At 54.8% G+C, this 17,353-nt stretch overlaps 1 protein-coding gene across 1 annotated transcript; it reads left to right on the forward strand.

The window, feature by feature from the left end:
* The first annotated feature begins 7,262 nt into the window (after positions 1-7,262).
* On the forward strand, positions 7,263-17,349 carry LOC119098467 (U4/U6.U5 tri-snRNP-associated protein 1). Its single transcript, XM_037221394.1, has 14 exons — positions 7,263-7,339; positions 8,763-8,972; positions 9,078-9,300; positions 9,926-10,119; positions 10,606-10,851; positions 11,376-11,520; positions 12,046-12,215; positions 12,715-12,868; positions 13,755-13,867; positions 14,425-14,608; positions 15,244-15,506; positions 15,890-16,104; positions 16,373-16,585; positions 16,873-17,349. Exons 2-14 carry the CDS (start codon positions 8,769-8,771, stop codon positions 16,892-16,894), a joined length of 2,346 nt encoding a protein of 781 aa, XP_037077289.1. The 5' UTR covers positions 7,263-7,339; positions 8,763-8,768; the 3' UTR covers positions 16,895-17,349.
* Positions 17,350-17,353: the final 4 nt, after the last annotated feature.

Consider the following 17,353-nt stretch of genomic DNA (forward strand, 5'->3'; position numbering starts at 1 on the left):
GAAAGTGTTCCAGACATATGTGTTGCGGTCGTCTAGCGCGCGCCTTCCGTTAGAGGAAAATTAAAGCGCTTGTTTTTGCTGTGGAAAACTCGGCGGCGCAAGCCTGATTTGAGCCTGGTGAACTTCTAGAGGCCAGCGCCAATCATGGGGCACGGACCCAGGCGCATGCGAACATGGAAGTCCCGGGGTACGTGGGATTTCTTTTTTTTCCTTGCCACATTTATGGCACGCTACGTGAATAAATGCTGACAGTAAAATATTGCAGGTTGGGATGTAAAAATACGACCGAGGACATGCCATGCTATTTTAACTCGCGCAACAAATTTTGCCAGCCCGCGGTGCATTGAACTCCGCTTTCAGTGTATATTTTAAGGTTTGCCTTCCCGTGCTTGGGATGTGTAAAAGTGGGAAACTGTACATTTGAAGCCATCGCAAAAATTGAGACGGAATGACATTGCCATTGCCACCGATTCGTGGATGCGCGAGGGTACTCACAACAATCTTGTATGAGCATGTGGGTGCGCAAAAACATCTAAACACCATAAAATTGCCCGCCTTCAATAACGAAAGGCAAATGGGATGGGCAATGATTTGCACAGACCGTGATACGCTGCGCTGTAAAAAAAAGATTATTCGAAAGCGCATCACACGCCAGACATAGTGAGTAAGCACGCACGGTGAAAGTGAAACAGCTGGGGATGCATAGGAGGACGCCACTGTCTTCCTTTTTCCCCCTCTTGAAAAACAGTAACAAGTGTAAGGTAACTGCTGTAAGATGGTCAACTACATCTATCATGAGCATTATGGCGTTGCATGGCAAAAACTCATGAACAAATCGTGTTTGCATCCAAAATCCCTGAGGATTCATCGTCACCAGACAGAATTGAACCGAAGACCGATAGATCTCAGGACAACAGGATAGATCTCACTTACAAATTGAGTATCACTTCCGTGATGTCACGTTCGGTATATTTTCAGTCATATGTTTTGCCTTGACCCGCCAGTTGGATTTGCTGCGTTTAACGCGGTATCTTACCTTGCTTGCGGTCGCACCTGCTCATGGAATTACACCAATCAGAATGGAATCGAGTAGAACTGTCTCAAGCATGAAAAGCACCGGTTGGTCACATCCTTTCCAAAATTTCGGCACTCATCGACGCCATTGAATTCGAGCTAACAGACGTGGACACGTAAAAACGAGATCAAGAAAATCCGGTGTTATTTTGCAGTATGCAAAAAAAAATTGTGTAACTGTCTGTCTATCTGACCTGTCCCATCTGACTAGTCCCACATCGCCTGTCTGACGTTTCAAAAGCGGCTTCTCTCTCATTTCTGCTCCTTCTTTCTTGCAACAGCTGCCTCATCTTGGAATGTTTGGCCCCATAGAGAGTGCACGCATCCACGGCGACTCCGATCTCTCCCTGAACCGTTTCAAAGATCTGTTACGACCTTACCTTACGGTAAGACCTTACGGTGACGGCGTGAGCGGCCGGGAGTTCAAGGCTTTGGCTGCGGCGGATTTGGCGATTTACCGGGGGGGGGGGGGGGGGGGGGGCGGGGGTGATTGGCGGCCACTGGTAGGGGCTATACCCCACCACACCCCGACCTCCAATTACTACGCTGAATAGGCCCTGGTATATCGCATATCGTGATGGCGCTCCTGGAAAGAATGCGGAATGGAAAGACAGAATGGAAAGACGGAATGGAAAGACGGAATGCTTCACAGAAAGAAGGTTTTTGGAAGGACGGAATCCTTCATACAGACGTACCTTGCGTACGCCTTTCTTTATGCCGTTCTACCTTCAGGTCACGTGACTCAGCTGAGTGTGGCAAACAGAAGACGGCTGATATGATTATCGGCATGCGCCGAATCAATCACCCAATAATTCTGGAGACTCCTACCCATTTTATCACTTACAACCAATGACGCAGCCAGAGGGGCAGGGGGTGTGGTCATTCCCACACTTCAGGAAGCGGTGGCCAAATGCCGTAGTAGTTTTTGGAAGTATAACACGGCTGTATCGTGTCTAAGGCACCAAAAACGAGCACCCGATGCATCAAAATAAGATTATGAGGGTGAAAATACCTCTGAATCCTCACTCAAGGTCCCTTAAGCAACGTAGTGGAGTCCCTTCCGCTGAAAGGGCATTCTATGCCATGATTTACCCTCTGCTGGGAGATGAACAACTACCGTTTTTTCCTGATGTGTTCCCAACCCATCCCGCGTCAAATAGATATACGTACATGTATATGTACATATATATATATATATATATATATATATATATATAGAGAGAGAATCTCTCAGGAGGCCGCGCGACTCGCGCGCTCTCTCTCTCTCTCTCTCTCTCTCTCTCTCTCTCTCTCTCTCTCTCTCTCTCTCTCTCTCTCTCTCTCTCTCTTCTCGCTCTCTCTCTCTTCTCTCTCTCTCTCTCTCTCTCTCTCTCTCTCTCTCCCTCTCTCTCTATCTCTCTCTCTCTCTCTCTCTCTCTCTCTCTTCCTCTCTCTCTCCTCTCTCTCTCTCTCTCTCTCTCTCTCTCTCTCTCTCTCTTCTCTCTCTCTCTCTCTCTCTCTCTCCCCTCTCTCTCTCTCTCTCTCTCTCTCTCTCTCTCTCTCTCTCTCTCTCTCTCTCTCTCTCTCTCTCTCTCTCTCTCTCTCTCTCTTCTCTCTCTCTCTCTCTATCTCTATATCTCTCTCTCTTCTCTCTCTCTCTCTCTCTCTCTCTCTCTCTCTCTCTCTCCTCTCTCTCTCCCTCTCTCTCTCTCTCTCTATCTCTCGCTCTCTCTCTCTCTCTCTCTCTCTTCTCTCTCCTCTCTCTCTCTCTCTCCTCTCTCTCTCTCTCTCTCTCTCTCTCCTCTCTCTCTCTCTCTCTCTATCGCCCTCTCTCGCTCTTTCTATCTCTCTCTCTCTCTCTCTCTCTCTCTCTCTCTCTCTCTCCTCCTCTCTCTCTCTCTACGCTCGCTCTCTCTCTCTCTTCTGTTCTCTCTCTCTCTCTCTCTCTCTCTCTCTCTCTCTCTCTCTCTCTCTCTCTCTCTCTTCTCCTCTCTCTCTCTCTCTATCTCGCTCTCTCTCTCTCTCTCTCTCTCTCTTTATCTATATCTATATCTATATCTACATATATACATATAACATAGAGCATATATAGTATATGTATAACAAAAAGCATGCATACATGCATATACTTTTATATATATATATATATATATATATATATATATATATATATATATATATATGGTGAGTGTGCTCATGGGTTCGTCTAACTCGTGACGGCATCTAGCGTTAGGTAAATTGTGATCCTAATGCCACGAGAGCCAGTAATTCGCGTGACTTGCGCTCCGTTTTGAAAAGGTTCCCTGAGAGCTTGCGTCAGAGCGAAATCCAATTAACTGCTGGCGCGAGTGCCGCGCGCTAGGCACAAGGAACTAGTCTTAAGAGAGAGAGCTGACACGGCTGAAGCACTGCTATAGGCACACTCAGCTCTGCTGAAGAACCGGTTGGTTGTTATTCGTGATGTTTACTGCTAGGCATGGTACGTGCCCATTGTTAAAGAAATTCCACGTAATAATCCCCAAAACATAACACAAATGGTACACGGAAGAGTTTTCAAGAATGCCACCAGTGGTTTTTCGTTTTTCCGCCTCCCAGCTGTCGTATGGGCATCAGGAATTACTGTATCGACATTCTCTAAATCAACACCAATGGCTAAAGCGAGCATATGCTTTCATTCAGGGGTGGCGTCACGGAATTTGAGCTGGGCGTCGGATTTTCCGGGGGGCCTCCTGAACAAAATAGGGCCTGCTCACAGGGAAACCTCCCGTACAGTGTTGCATTTAACTGGGGTTGGGCACCGAGGGCATGCGCCCGTTGTCAACCTATTACACTCATCATATGCAAGCAAATAAATGTCGACTGCTAAAAAGTTCAGACTGAGGTCTTTTGATTATCCAGTAGAGGGTATCGACAACCTAAAACAGGGCCTCCTGTTTTAAATAACGACCTCCCGATGCAAGGCAGGGCCTCCTAGTAGAGAACGGGATGCTTCCGATTAACGAGGGGCCTCCAAATCTAGCCAGGGGGCCTCACAATCTCAAAATAGAACATCCTTATCCGAAACTACGATCATATGATGCATAAAAGAGACCTACTGTTTCAGAAATGCAACCTCCTAAACATAGAAGGTGACTCCGAAGTCCAAACAAGGACCTCCTAGTTCGCAGCGGTGGCCTCCCCAGCCATCAAAGGCGCTTCCCTAACACAACATTGGGCCTCCTGGTCTAGAGCATTGACTACCTTATGCATAAGGGTGATCCCATGATTCAGAAAGGAAGTCTCTTGACGCAGCAAAGGATATTCTGAGTCCAATTTAGTACTCTCTTTCTCAGTCATTGGGCGCTTCTTGACTTGAATTTGAGTACTCTACGTGTAAGTAAAATGCCTTTATTTTTTTAAAAAAGGTGCCCTCTCATTCTTGTGGGGGAGAGGAGGCAAAGACATGCGTTTGCCCCCCCCCCCCCCTCCCGGCAGACGGGCATGGGGACAAATTCCCCTTCTGCCCCGCTGGGTTTCGTTAGCCGTTCTTAAATTGTTGACCTCAAGTCATCTCCTCCGTCTCGAAATACGGGCTTATCTCCTTGGACACTTTGAAGCCGATTGAAAACACGAAAATCAATGCATCGATTTTCACGATTTCTTTTTCAGTGACAGATCACCTTTACAATAATTTCAGCCCACCATTTCATCGTGTGGGCTGAAATTAATGACCGCAAATCCCCAGCTTTACCTTCAGAAGCCCAATAAACCATGTTTGGGTATTGCGGCCAATCCCCAACTCGGAAAACACTGGACCGATCGCCTCGAAACCTTCGTCATTGGACTGGGGAATCGTTGATCGGTCGTCAAAAAGGTTTTCTTGTGTATAAAGCGCCTATACTTTCATCAATTGCTCTACATACAATTACCTCGGTTTACCATCCTGATCATCAGAAACCACATATGCTTCTTTGGCAGTACTTACTGTCGGAGCTAAGTCCAAACCCGGAACCCGTGGAACTGATAACCTCGAAATATTTGCTAATGAATAGAGCGTGTACGGTTTCATCCATTTACATTCTCTGAAAAGGCGCAATAAACATTTCGATACATTGTAACCAAGCCCCAGACTGGAAGATAAGTCTGCATTCATCGTGTCAATAAATGCAACATTAGGTAGGGCCCTTAACCTTGTGACATTTTCTGCAATTCTGAACCTGGTGGCCCCTGGTCACGAGGCTGTATTTAATGGTGAGCGTAGTGTGGCGGTTAGTGCAGCCACTTGCAAAGCTGTACTAAGCTGTGCCGCCTAGAGGAGACTGATGAGGCATTTCAAGATGGAGATGGTGACCTGAGGTCACCAGTCTTAGGAAACCTGATGAAGTTGTTGGCACCCAACCCCGACCCAACACAAGCTTCGAGAAGATCTTTTGATAAGTCAGATCAGTCGGTCAGATCAGATGATCAGAAGATCAGACGGCATTTGAATTTGGACTTAATTGCACTGCATCGAAGTGATTTATGCTGTAATGAAAGTAAATGTAGCGGCACGAGGTCACTGCCTTTATAACAGCCGGAGATGTGGTAGGTGGTATTCCACCCATTGCTACGAGCTCTGCTCAGCTGAGACGATCAGGCGATCAGGCGATCTGCTCAGCTATTTCCGAGTTTGGGCTTAGCTGCAACGCACCAGAGTGGCTTTGGGCTATTTGAAGGTTTTGCCAGTGACCTGAGTGTACCCAATTGGCGACGGCTGACTAAATCATCAATGCTCTATTCCAAGGTATCAGTTTCAAACGATCAATTCAGCGCTTTCCTAGCTTGGACTTGGCTGCAATGCACCAAAGCTGCTAATACGATTTTTGAAGGTCAAGGTGGTGACTTGAAGTGGTCTGTACTTAAAACGGCTGGCGGAATAATACGCGTTTCATCGATTCGTGAGCGTTCAGGTAGACCGGTTCGGTTGTGTCTGAGTTTGGACACAGCTGCTGATCAGCGAACTGGTTATGTGAGCGCTACGAACCTTTTGCGCTCGGCAACAGCACCAGAGGACGATCAGAGATGGCGCCGCGGGCATCACGGGGTGCACACGCATTGCTTCTGAACAACGCAATGCTCGTCCGGCCGCTGCTGTGTGTGTAGCGCCCGCGCGGGGACGGACCCAAACAAGGCGCAGCCGACAGCCCGACCGACCGACGGAGGGAGTTCTGCAGTCGCGGTGGTGAGGTCATGACGATGACACTTTACGACGGACCGGCGCAATGAGCACGAGGAAGGTGCGATGGAATGGACTGTTCCCAGAACTTTGATCTCCCAGAGAACCTGTTGTCCTATTGGCCGGCTGCACGACGACGGACAGGTGGTCTGTGGCCTGGTCTGACGACCACAGACCACTGACAGCTGGTCTGTGGTCGTCAGACGAGGCCACAGACTACAGACCACAGACGGCTGGTCTGTGGTCTCTGGTCTGACAACGGACGGGTGGTCTGTCGTCTTTAGTCTGGTCGGGCGTCACATTGCTGCCCGTCTGACCGGGCAGCTAGTCTGCGAATGCCGCCTGGTCGGCCCTCGTCTAATGGGTACGGCCGTCCTCTCAGAGCTGTGCACCAGCTATCATGGAAACGAGGAGACGAAAATTCGTCCCCACAAAATCGTATATTGGACGGGTCTCGACGACATCATTGGCACGAATAGTGGTCAGCCACGTCACCATGAGCTGCCATCTCAAATCTTACTTATTTAACCAGGTAATTGCACGCCAATCGCAATCACCCTGATGGTGATAGACCCGATCCCAGGACGCAATGCGTAAGATCCCTTGAATTAATTTTTACTGCAACCAAGCTCATGGTCACTGTCATCTGCATCACCCGTGCCCCTGACGTCATCCGGTCAGACGGTGGCCCGCCAGTTCACCTCACAGCTCTTCGGGGGACATTTGGATCAGAAGAGTAGTGCCTCATTTTGGAGTTACTCGAATGAGTGGTGACGAAGCATCGTCTGCTCCATGGGTGCTTAGACTACTTTTTTGAAACTGTACCTGCAGACGCTCCGGGGGTTGCTTCTTTTGTACTATAGAGTTCAACACGTGGGAATTGTTGTCGCATTTGCACAGTAAACTAGCCAGACAAATTTTAGTTCACTCAATCCTCGAGATGCACCACATAGGAAACTTTTGCGCTGTATTTGTAACAGCGTTGGCCGAAAGCTCGAAAACGTTTCAGCTTGTTTGGTGCATGACCGTGGTTGGAGGCTTGCTCGAGCTGGCTGGGCAGGCCAGCGACCACGATACTTGAACTTCGTTCAGGTGGGTATTGGTTTGTTGATTTTGCCTTGCGTCCTGTTCGTGATAAGTGACTGATGACGGCTAGCGTTTTGCACAAGGTCAAGGGAGGAAATGGCAGTAAATGTAAAAGGAACCACCAATGACTTCATGTTCCGGTAGCCGCTCGTAAGGATCATCGTCCTAACGTTGAATTTTTGCGGCATTCCAAAATTCATCCAGTAGGGTGTGCACGATGTAGATATGAATTCATGCTACAAGAAGCCTGGCTCTGGTGACCCCTGCATGCAATTTGTTGGCACTAGTCTGTTGCCCTTTGACCCTGAACCCAGACATCTGACCTGCCCAGCCCAGTTGCCCAGCCTGAGGTGCTTAGATACTGGGTTATCAGCTGCCTGGTTTGATGCTGATTGGCTGATTTAGAACAAGGAGAGGGGCAACAGGCAGTAAGCTCCAAGCCGGGATGCATAGCATGACAATTTTGACATCCCTGCTGTCCGAGTGGTGGAATATTGGAATGCTAAATTTGTGAGTATTTGTAGTGGTGATTTACATTATTTTTGCCAGGGCCCTATCCCAACCAGTACTAATGGACCTCAATGTTAGGCTGTCCTTAGTATTGGAAGGTACCAAAGCTCAAGCGAACAAGAAGTTCCCGACAAAGCCCTCCTTTGGGCATTTTTGATTGTCCTGCCAGTATTTTACTGAATTGAAAGACTATTTAGCAAATGAGCCACAAAGTGTTAAGAGTTGTAGTGATTGGGGCTCTCTACTGCCTTGACTGCAAAGTCATATGCCCAAAATATTTTAAAAAAGTTTTGGTATTTTGGTAACATGCCTTCATTGAAATAAGAAGTAGAAGTGAATTTCTGGCAGGCCCCTGGTCTGTCCCAGATTATTTACAAAATTTGATGCATTTGGTACCTGCCCAGGGTGACCACATGTATTCCTCTTGTTTCATTAGTTGTGCACATGGCCATTGTTTTCATTGGTTTTCACATGATGTGTGAATTCATATTGCTGACTTGCAGGAGGTTTTGCCTATTTCACAATGTGTTTTATATTGTTCAAATGTTTCCTTCAACCATGGTTGAACCTTGGATTAGAAGCAAGGTTAAAGTCCTGGGTTAAAGCATTTAGATTCAGTCAATGGCTGAGTCATGATGCACTGATTGTGGGACTCCATGTTGTTTTTAGTTGCTGTTAAAGACTTGAGGCTGGACCATGTGTATGCTCTTTCATTTATTGTGGTCTGCTGTTGTATTATTATTGTCTCATTTTTACATGTTCTTAACACATGATTCAAAGCTCATTACATCTGAAAATCACAATTATTCCTTGAAAACGCTTAGGCTCAGGTCAAAGGTAGCTTATATTAAAACCAGAGGTGCACCCTGCAACCTACTTCATATGCAGCTACCCTGACAGTCTCACATCCATCATGCAGACTGTCATGGGCCATGAGAAGAAAAAGAAGAAAGACAAGGACCGCGACCGGGAGCGGCGGCGGCGACACAGCCGCACGCCCTCGCCGAGCCCGGACGGCGCCGACGGCGAGCGGCGTCGGCGGCGCAAGCACAAGAAGCACAAGGAGCGCAAGCGACGCCACGAGTCCGAACCGTCAGGCAGCCCGCCGCCGGCCGCGCCGCCGCCGCCTAAGCTGAGCCGCAGCTCGCCGCCGCCGCCGCCGTCGCTGGCGGCGCGCGCCGGCCGGCAGGAGGCGGCGCCGGCCGCGCCGCCGCCGCCGCGGCTCTCTCGCCAGTCCCCCGGCCCGGGCGACGGTGGCGGCGGTGGAGGAGGAGACGGCGGTGGTGGCGGTGGAGGGGGCGGCGATGTGTCTCTCTCCATCGCGGAGACCAACAGACTGCGTGCCGAGCTGGGGCTGCGGCCGCTGGACATCAAGAATGAGGGCGGCACCGGCGAGACTGCCGCCGAGGGCCCGCGCATGGGCTCGTCCGACACGTACGCCATCCACAAGCGGCCAGGTGCGTGGCGGCGGGCAGGGCAGGCCTGAGGGGCGGTCGCCGGGGTTGCGAGAGCCTGCGTAAGGTGACTAGTTGCGAGTGTGGGTTTGTGTAGTGTGGGGCCCCCCGTTTATGTTTACTTGTTTCGTCTAATATTAATTGGGTAGTTGATAGCTTCGTGACATTCAGATAATTTAGTTTAAGGTATGGGGGGGGGGGGGGGCTGAAAAGTAAAAACCTTTATCTCTCCCACGAATCAGCGATCTGGTGTATGTCTCAAACGGTCGTGCCCGATATGGACGCTCTCTATTAAATGCTGCAGAACAAGAAGCCACAGGTCTCGCCCTTGACCGATATGGCCAGCCATTGACAGTGGTCGTGCTAAAGGTCAGGTGACGTCAGAGGCCGGAACAGGCTGTGCCGGTCACTGTGATACAGCAGCATCGCAAAATCCACCGAATTCTGCCATTGATGTGGAATTTTACTGTCAGGTGGTATTGGCCAGGGCTGTTGCAGCGAGCGCTACTCCGCATTTGCTGTGATTCCAGTAATCCGTCCATTTGAGAGGTTCGGACTAAATCTTAAAAACGCCCATCCGCGTTCTGCTGGCTAGCTCCCCCCCCCCCCCCTCCCCATCTTTCCACAGAGCACATGGGCGAGAAGAAGCGCACCGAGAAGCTGCGCGAGCGGCTGGCGGCGCGGCGCGAGCAGCGCGCCATCGAGGCGCGGCTGGCGCGCGGCCGCGGCCTCGGCGAGTCGTCGTCGGACGAGGACACGGCCGCTGCCTGGGTCGCCAAGTCCCGCCAGCTGCAGAAGGAGAAAGAGATGGCCTCCAAACGGGTGAGGTTTTTGCTGGTGGGCAGTTCAGGCATATGATTGCAAACCATTTTCTGGGGTGGCTAGGCTATGAACGTGTGGGACTGTGAATTCTGCTCAATGGACATGTGGCGACTTGATCCGACCTATAGCCGTTTATAGCAGTGGAAATGTTCGTGGCCTCGTTTATTTTATACGAAGTGCCAGGGGCGCGGACCGTTTCATACACCTATTTCGTTGTCAATGAATTTGGCAATAAGCCTTAAGCGACGATGTCTGGCGATTTCTGAGCTACATGCATGTGACTCACGTGATGTGAGTGGCATTCGTTCCGAAGTCGGCGAGCAAGCATGCAAGCGTCGACGGCTAGAGCGAAGTTTGACTGGTCGGCTGCCAGTCCGCCCGCCAGCTTCGCGACGTGTCCCGCCCAGACCCGTCAGCTTCGCGACGTGTCCCGCCCAAACCCGCTTTCTCTCGCCGTCTGTCCACGATTCGCCATCTCTCCGCCAGGCGGCTCTGCTGGACGACCTGGATGCCGAGTTCGGCGTGGGCGAGCTGGTGGCCGCCGAGACGGAGGAGGCGCGCGCCGCCGCCTACACGGCCGGCGACCTGCGCGGCCTGACCGTGGAGCACCAGCCCGACCGATTCGTCGAGGGACGTGAGGTGGTGCTCACCATCAAGGACCGCGGCGTGCTTGACGAGGAGGACGACGTGCTCGTCAACGTCAACATGGTGGACGACGAGCGGCACCAGAAGGTAGGGTTGTTGGCCAGATCGCGCGGGTCGCAGCCGCCAACAAGGCGTGTGGGTGTGGTGACGGGGAAATTGTAGTGCGTTTGGGATAATTGCGGGAATGCGCCGCGGAACACGGCCGTTTCTTTGCATGGAGGCAGTGTGAGCTGGATCGATGCGATAGTTATATCCGCTCTCACGTCTGTTGCCCGCTCGCCGGGCGTCCTTTGCCGACTGGTCACTGACCTGATCGCGCTTGTTTCACAACCTTATAAATGTACCGAACTCATCGCACCTGGCAGGCTTCTGTTTAAATCTCGTGTACGGTGCAGGCGTTGCTTTCTTGTCATTCTGCTTTGCCTCATTTGTACAGTATCAATGTCCTGGCGTGCAGCTTCGCGTCATATTTTACACAAACCGATCCTACAGCCGCGGCATTGCTGAGTGTGTGCCTGCGCTGTATAGCCCACTGACGGCCGACCCCCTCCCCCTCCTCCTGTGGGCGTCACCGCCCTCCGCCCCCGTCATCCTGTCGTTGACGTCCCCAGAATGTGGCGGTGCGGCGCCAGAAGCCCGGCTACCGGCCAGACGACCAGGATGAGTGGGACGAGGAGGGCAACTACCGGCCCAGGACCCTGCTCAGCCAGTACGATGAGGAACTGGAGGGCGAGAAGAAGTCCTCGTTTGTTATCGGTGAGGAGTGCACGGTGCCGAGGGGCGCGCGCCCGCCGATGAATGCTGGCCCATGGAGATTCGTTGCAGCCTTTGCGTTGTTTCAGCTTTGTGGGCTCATGTCTGCTAATTTACATTCTCGTGTGTCTGGGATGCGTATCGTGACGTAGCGTCTCATTTAACGTGGAAGGGGCTTTCTTGCTTGCTTACTGGACTGATACAGAAGCCTTACTCATGATCATAGTCTGAATCGCCTTTCTATTTTAGCCTTTGATATGAACTATTGTGCCATAACCCCGTGATATGGTGAGGCAAGTGCGTCTCGGACGGTGACGGCCGTCCGCGGCTGTGCATGACGCGGCGATGACCCTGCGCGGGCCGTTCCCATTAAACAGTGCCAAGCTCGACGTCGTGGGGCTGTTACGTAGCCGAGCTATTGTGCCGGTTAGCTGCGGTTAGCTCCTGTCGTGGTCCCGTGCGACCGTAACTTCGTGTGACCCCGACGGCGGCCGCGCGCGACCCTGAACGTGACCGCCGTGACCGCAGGCCAGGCAGGTCAGGCGGTGTCGGTGCCGTCGTCGGCCGACACCGCCCGCCTCGTCAAGCAGAAGCTCCAGCAGAAGAGCCTCGTGTCGCTGGACATGCCGGCCCCGCGCGTCGCCTCCGAGTTCTACACCGAAGGCGAGATGGCCTCCTTCAAGAAGGTTAAGAAAAAGGCGAGTGCCAGGGAGATGGGTCTGCTGTGGTCTGGTCTGGTCTGGCGCCAGGCTGGGTGTAGCGGGGTTGGGGTCGGGTGGCCCTCTGACATGGAGACCTCCTCGGAGCGTGTCGTTGGGGAATAGCCACACGCGGCTGTTGGGTGCTGTTGTATTGGGTGCAGTGGATTTACTCATGTGAACACATGTGGTGCGGATAGATCGCATTATCGTGCAGTTCGTGTTCCAGGTTACGTGAGAATGCACGCTTGCTTTGGTGCGATACGTCATCTTTATGTATGTTTTGTGGGGGACGGATGGTATAGGCTGGGCCTTGTATCGAGCATTTGTGCGTAATTGTGCCGCATCTCGGTCATTCGCCGCAAGCGCACCAGACACGGCCGGGTTCGATCTGGTATATCGGTGTCCGTCCCATCACGGCGCGCGCGCCCCGGCTGTGACGTGACGGTTCGTGAGGACCCGACCGTGCGCTGACCGCGCGTGGCGGCTGTGCACGCAGGTGCGTAAGGTGCGTAAGAGGGGCCGAGCGCTGCGCGCTGACGACCTGCTGCCGCTGGCGGAGGAGGATCAGTCAACCCACCTGAGCTCGCGGACCGTCAAGACCGAGCCGGCCGACAGCGATGACGAGCCGACGGCCGTCACCGACGACACAGGTCAGCTGGGGCGGCGCGCTGGCCGGCTGCAGGTCAGCAGTCGGGCACTTGAGGTCAGCGCGCGGGGCAGGTCGGGATGCTCGGGGACATGTCTCCACATCTGTGCAGGTCAGGAGACTGGGGTATAGGCGGGGGACGTGGTACAAATGTGTACAGTTGTCTTAAAAAACAGAAAATGTCCAATTGCTGAGCACATAACATTATTGGGCATGCGTGTGTTAGGAGCGCACTTCGTTGGGATGCGCATACATGCCAGCGTAATGAGCACGGACCCGCACACTGGGGTACAGACTGCCACAGAGTTATTGGCCAGCGACGGGCTCAGCTAGGCACACTGAGGTGTAACTCAGCTCGAGGGTCCGGATCGGCACATGGTGGGAAAGTCAGGCGGGTCATCAAAGGCATTGAAGTTGTCCGTGTGAACATTCGGGCATGGGTCAGGTCAACACGGGGCAACTAGTCACCACGGGAACACACGTGAGCTCGGGGGTCGAAAGCAGTATGGGGGTCAACATAGGACTCCGGCCAGCGGCAGTCAGCGCCAGGGACCAGCGCAGCCAGCAGCGCAGCTAAGGTGTGGTCTTTTGTACCACGCTCTCTGGAGGTGCCCCCGTCCCGGCCCGAAAGCCCCATTGCATTTTGTTAGTTAAAAGAGTAGGGTTTCTAGAACATGTAAAATTGAGCCATCAAGAAGGAACGCGGACCTAAAAAGGTCCTTGGAATCGAAACACAGACCCTCTTGGCTGAAAGGGCCCCAGTACCCTGCTTTGACCCCTCCTGTGCAGAATCCTGACCATGTCACTGGGCGGAGACAGGCGTGGCATTGCAGTCGCCCGTATCGTTACAAAGCTGCAGACTCGCGCCGCTGACCCACCTGCGTCCCCAGCCGTGCTGACCGCCGACCTGACGGGCGTCAAGCTGGAACCGGAGGAGTCTGGCGAGGCCGAGCTCAGCCGCGCCATCGAACGCTCCCGCCGGCTGCGACAGACGGAGCCGCAGGTGAGGGCCTGGCGTCACGTCCCCGCCTCCCCCTTCCTCCTCTCGTGCTCAGTCAGTCTCGGGTCTGACCCTCCGTCGCCGAGTCATTAGCTGAGGCGCTGGTGATGGGCACGGTCGTGGGCGCTGAGGCGGTTCAGGATGGCTTTGTCGGCTGCATGCTCATGTCCTGTTCATGATCATGTTCATGTTCTGACCGGAGACACGCTCAGCGAGTCGCCCTCCCAGACACAGCGCCCAGCCCCTCCCGTGTGAGATGTCACTAGGTGAACGCTGTCGCGACCACATATCAGTCTTCCGCATATGTGGGTCTGGTCTGCGTCTTCGAGACGTTTTGTGACTAGGCATTCTCTGTATATGGCACACACATGCGTGCTGCGACACGGCCATGCTCAAATGGTTGTTGGCGATAGGTTTTTCCCAGGCCCACTCCACCAAGCCTGATCACCGAGGCTGTTCCAGGTCCACTCCACCAAGCCTGATCACCGAGGTTGTTCCAGGCCCACTCCACCAAGCCCCACCACCATGCGCCGGCTGACTAGCTTGTGTCCCTGCGGCAGGAGCCGGCGGCGGCGGCGGCGGCCGGCCCGGTCCGCAGTTCGACGGAGCAGCGGCTGGCGGAGCTGGCCGCCCAGCTGCGCCGCGCCGACCCGACCGACCCGGCCGCCACCCAGAGCATCGTGCTCAACTCAACTGCCGAGTTCTGCCGCTCGCTCGGCGACATACCCACCTACGGCATGGCTGGTACGTGCCCGGCGGGCGCCGGTGGGGGTGCCGCGTTGCGCACGTGTGCGCGGTGCCTGGGGCCTCGCGGGACAGGTGGAGACGCTGCCTCGGAGGGTGGGAAGAACGGTGGCTTGAGGCTGCAGGGAGCTGGGTACTGGTCAGGGCTTAAGTTGTTGATTTTGTTTATAGGGGTTTCGGGCGTGCCGCTGACTGGGCTAGGGCGTGGTACAACTGGCAAGTACGTTCGAAAGGCACATACGTAACGGTGCGCAGGCACCCGCTGCACGTTGTGGCCAGGGTCAGTGGTCTGGCCGATGCCGGCGGCGCGCGTCTTGTTCCTGACAGGACCGAGCAGGGGCACGCATGATGGTGCATATCTTGTACATCGCGTGTACAGCCTCTGGCGTGTTGTCTTCTCGGTCAGAGGCATGCGTCGTTATTAATTTGTGTTCGCAATCGATTTTGCCCAACAATGCTCCCAACACGGTCACCTCAGCTTCCACGCGGCGACACAGTGGTCGTTCCCTGGTTTAGATCGCGTCCAGCATCTGTCTGGCAGCCAGCCGAGGAGCATCCCCTGCGACCCGCGAGGTGGCTCGGGGTCGGCTGAGATGGTCGGTCCGCTCCCCGGTGCTGATCGTGCTCCCCGGCAGGCAACCGTGACGAGGAGGCCGAGGAGATCGCCAGCCTGGAGCGCGAGCTCGCCGAGGAGCGGCGGCGCACGGACATGGAGCGCGCGGCCGCCGGCGGCGTCTGGGAGGAGGTGGGGCCGGACGAGGCGGCCGCGCCCGCCGACGCCGCCGCCGAGAGCGCCGCCATCCTGGAGGAGGAGCCCGAGGTGGGCTCGGGCCTGGCTGGCGCGCTCAAGCTCGCCATGCACAAGGGCTATGTGGACGTGGAGGAGGCGGGCAAGAAGGTAGGCGACGTGGGCGAGTGGCGCGGAGCGGGTGCACACGGAGTGGAGATCCTACGGGGTCGGCACGTGTTATGTGGGGGGAGGGGGGGGGGGCTCAGCAATCAGATGGAGATACCGTGATATGCCACCATGCCTCTGCAAGTGGAGATGCAGTATAGTAGTTCGAACCAGGCCAGTTCACTTGGAATCAGGAAGGTGCTTTGTCAGTATTTCATAGTACCTTGCGTCGCGTTGGCTCCTAGTCGTTAGGCCCGGTAGGCCCGAATGGGCCATCATGCGTGCTGCTGCAGTGCCCACGCGGAATGTCCATCGATACAGGCCCGCACCGGGACCGGATACTCACCGGGTCGCCCCGCCTGGCTGAACGCTATGACCTTTCGCAGGGTGCCAGCCAGCAGGTGCTGTCCCACCTGCGCGCGCAGAACTACTCGATCGAGGACAAGAGCGCCATGGACGACGACCGGAACCGCAGCCGGAGCAGCTACAGCGGTGGCGGCCCGGTCACCGAGTTCCGCGATAAGGCCCACTACAAGCCCGAGGTCAAGCTCGAGTACATCGACGACCAGGGCCGCCTGCTTAGCTCCAAGGAGGCGTTCAGGTGCGGCCGCCGATGGCGCGGCCCGCGCGTGGGCCAAGGGTGACGGGTGCCAACCGGAGGGGACCGGACGGGGTCCGGAGTCGTGTGCTATTTGGAGAAGGGAAAAGGGTTGAGAGTTAAGAGAAGGGTTGGTGGTCATGGGTTGCGGTATGGACACTTTGTAAAAAGGTGTTTACGCATGAATTGATGTGGTATGCTAATTTCCGTATCGACCGCATCTTTCCGGACCCTACGTGTGGTGTGACGCAGCACTTCGCCTCGACGCCAGGTATTTGTCGCACAAGTTCCACGGCAAGGGCTCCGGCAAGATGAAGACCGAGAAGCGCGAGAAGAAGATCCAGGAGAGTCTGCTGATGGCACAGATGAACTCGACCGACACGCCGCTCAACACGCTGGCGCGCCTGCAGGAGAAGCAGAAGGAGCTACAGTCGCCCTACGTGGTGCTCAGCGGCGCCAAACTGCTCGGCAGCGGCGCCTCAGGGTCAGTAGTGCAGCGCTGGTGTAGACGTTTCAGGGATGCGGAGGGCAGTCCAGTGTTTACCGGGATGGGCAGAGCTGGGAGACACGCACGGCGCGCCGAAATAGACCGCAGTCTTTGGATTTTGATCTTGGGATATGACGTTGGTCAAAAAGTACGATTGTAGCGTGCTTTCCCCCAGGAGCATGCACCGGGGTTGACTAGGGTGACTAGATGCTCAGTGATTGATGCACTGTTCAGCGGCATTCGTGCCGGCGCCCATCCAACGCAACGGTTTCGTTCGATTTCAGGTCACAAGTAGCGAAACATTGACACCCAGCGGCTGTGGCGTAGCCCATGGTTGGTCGGGGGCCGGGTCCGCCGGCCCGGCGCCGTGCGAGTCGTCTGAAGACCAAGATCTGGTTCTGCGCAGAGGCCCGGGTGGCCGCTGGTGCCGTGACGCGGTCATCCCCGCGGAGCTCGCGCCACCACAGCGGGACCGGAGCGCGCCCGTCACGTGACACGAGTCGTCACCGCGACGCCGGGTCGGACCCGGCCAGCCCACACGGCGTCCCCCGCCGGACTGGGAGGCGGCGGCGGCGGCGGACGCGGGCCCGGGTCCCGGCGGGGCGGCGAGCCGACGGCACCCGCCCAGCGCGTGAAGGGTGTGACGCGTCCGGCCCTCCGGCGCCGTCGGAGCCGCTAGAGGCGCTCTGAGGTGCCAGCGCCACGTCCATGTAATGTTCCATGATATACACTGGGCCTCACCTGCCCGCCCTGGTCATCGACGAA

The sequence above is a fragment of the Pollicipes pollicipes genome, unplaced genomic scaffold (genome assembly GCF_011947565.3).
Source record: "Pollicipes pollicipes isolate AB1234 unplaced genomic scaffold, Ppol_2.1 Scaffold_2555;HRSCAF=2994_pilon_pilon_pilon, whole genome shotgun sequence".
NCBI classification, from domain to species: Eukaryota; Metazoa; Arthropoda; class Thecostraca; order Pollicipedomorpha; family Pollicipedidae; genus Pollicipes; species Pollicipes pollicipes.

Bases quoted from the DNA above. Each gene is read 5' to 3' on its own strand.
- LOC119098467 (XM_037221394.1), top strand. From the start codon at position 8,769: ATGGGCCATGAGAAGAAAAAGAAGAAAGACAAGGACCGCGACCGGGAG. The intron at 11,521-12,045 runs GTGAGGAGTGCA...CCGTGACCGCAG, and splicing joins GAAGTCCTCGTTTGTTATCG to GCCAGGCAGGTCAGGCGGTG. The intron at 12,216-12,714 runs GCGAGTGCCAGG...CTGTGCACGCAG, and splicing joins TCAAGAAGGTTAAGAAAAAG to GTGCGTAAGGTGCGTAAGAG.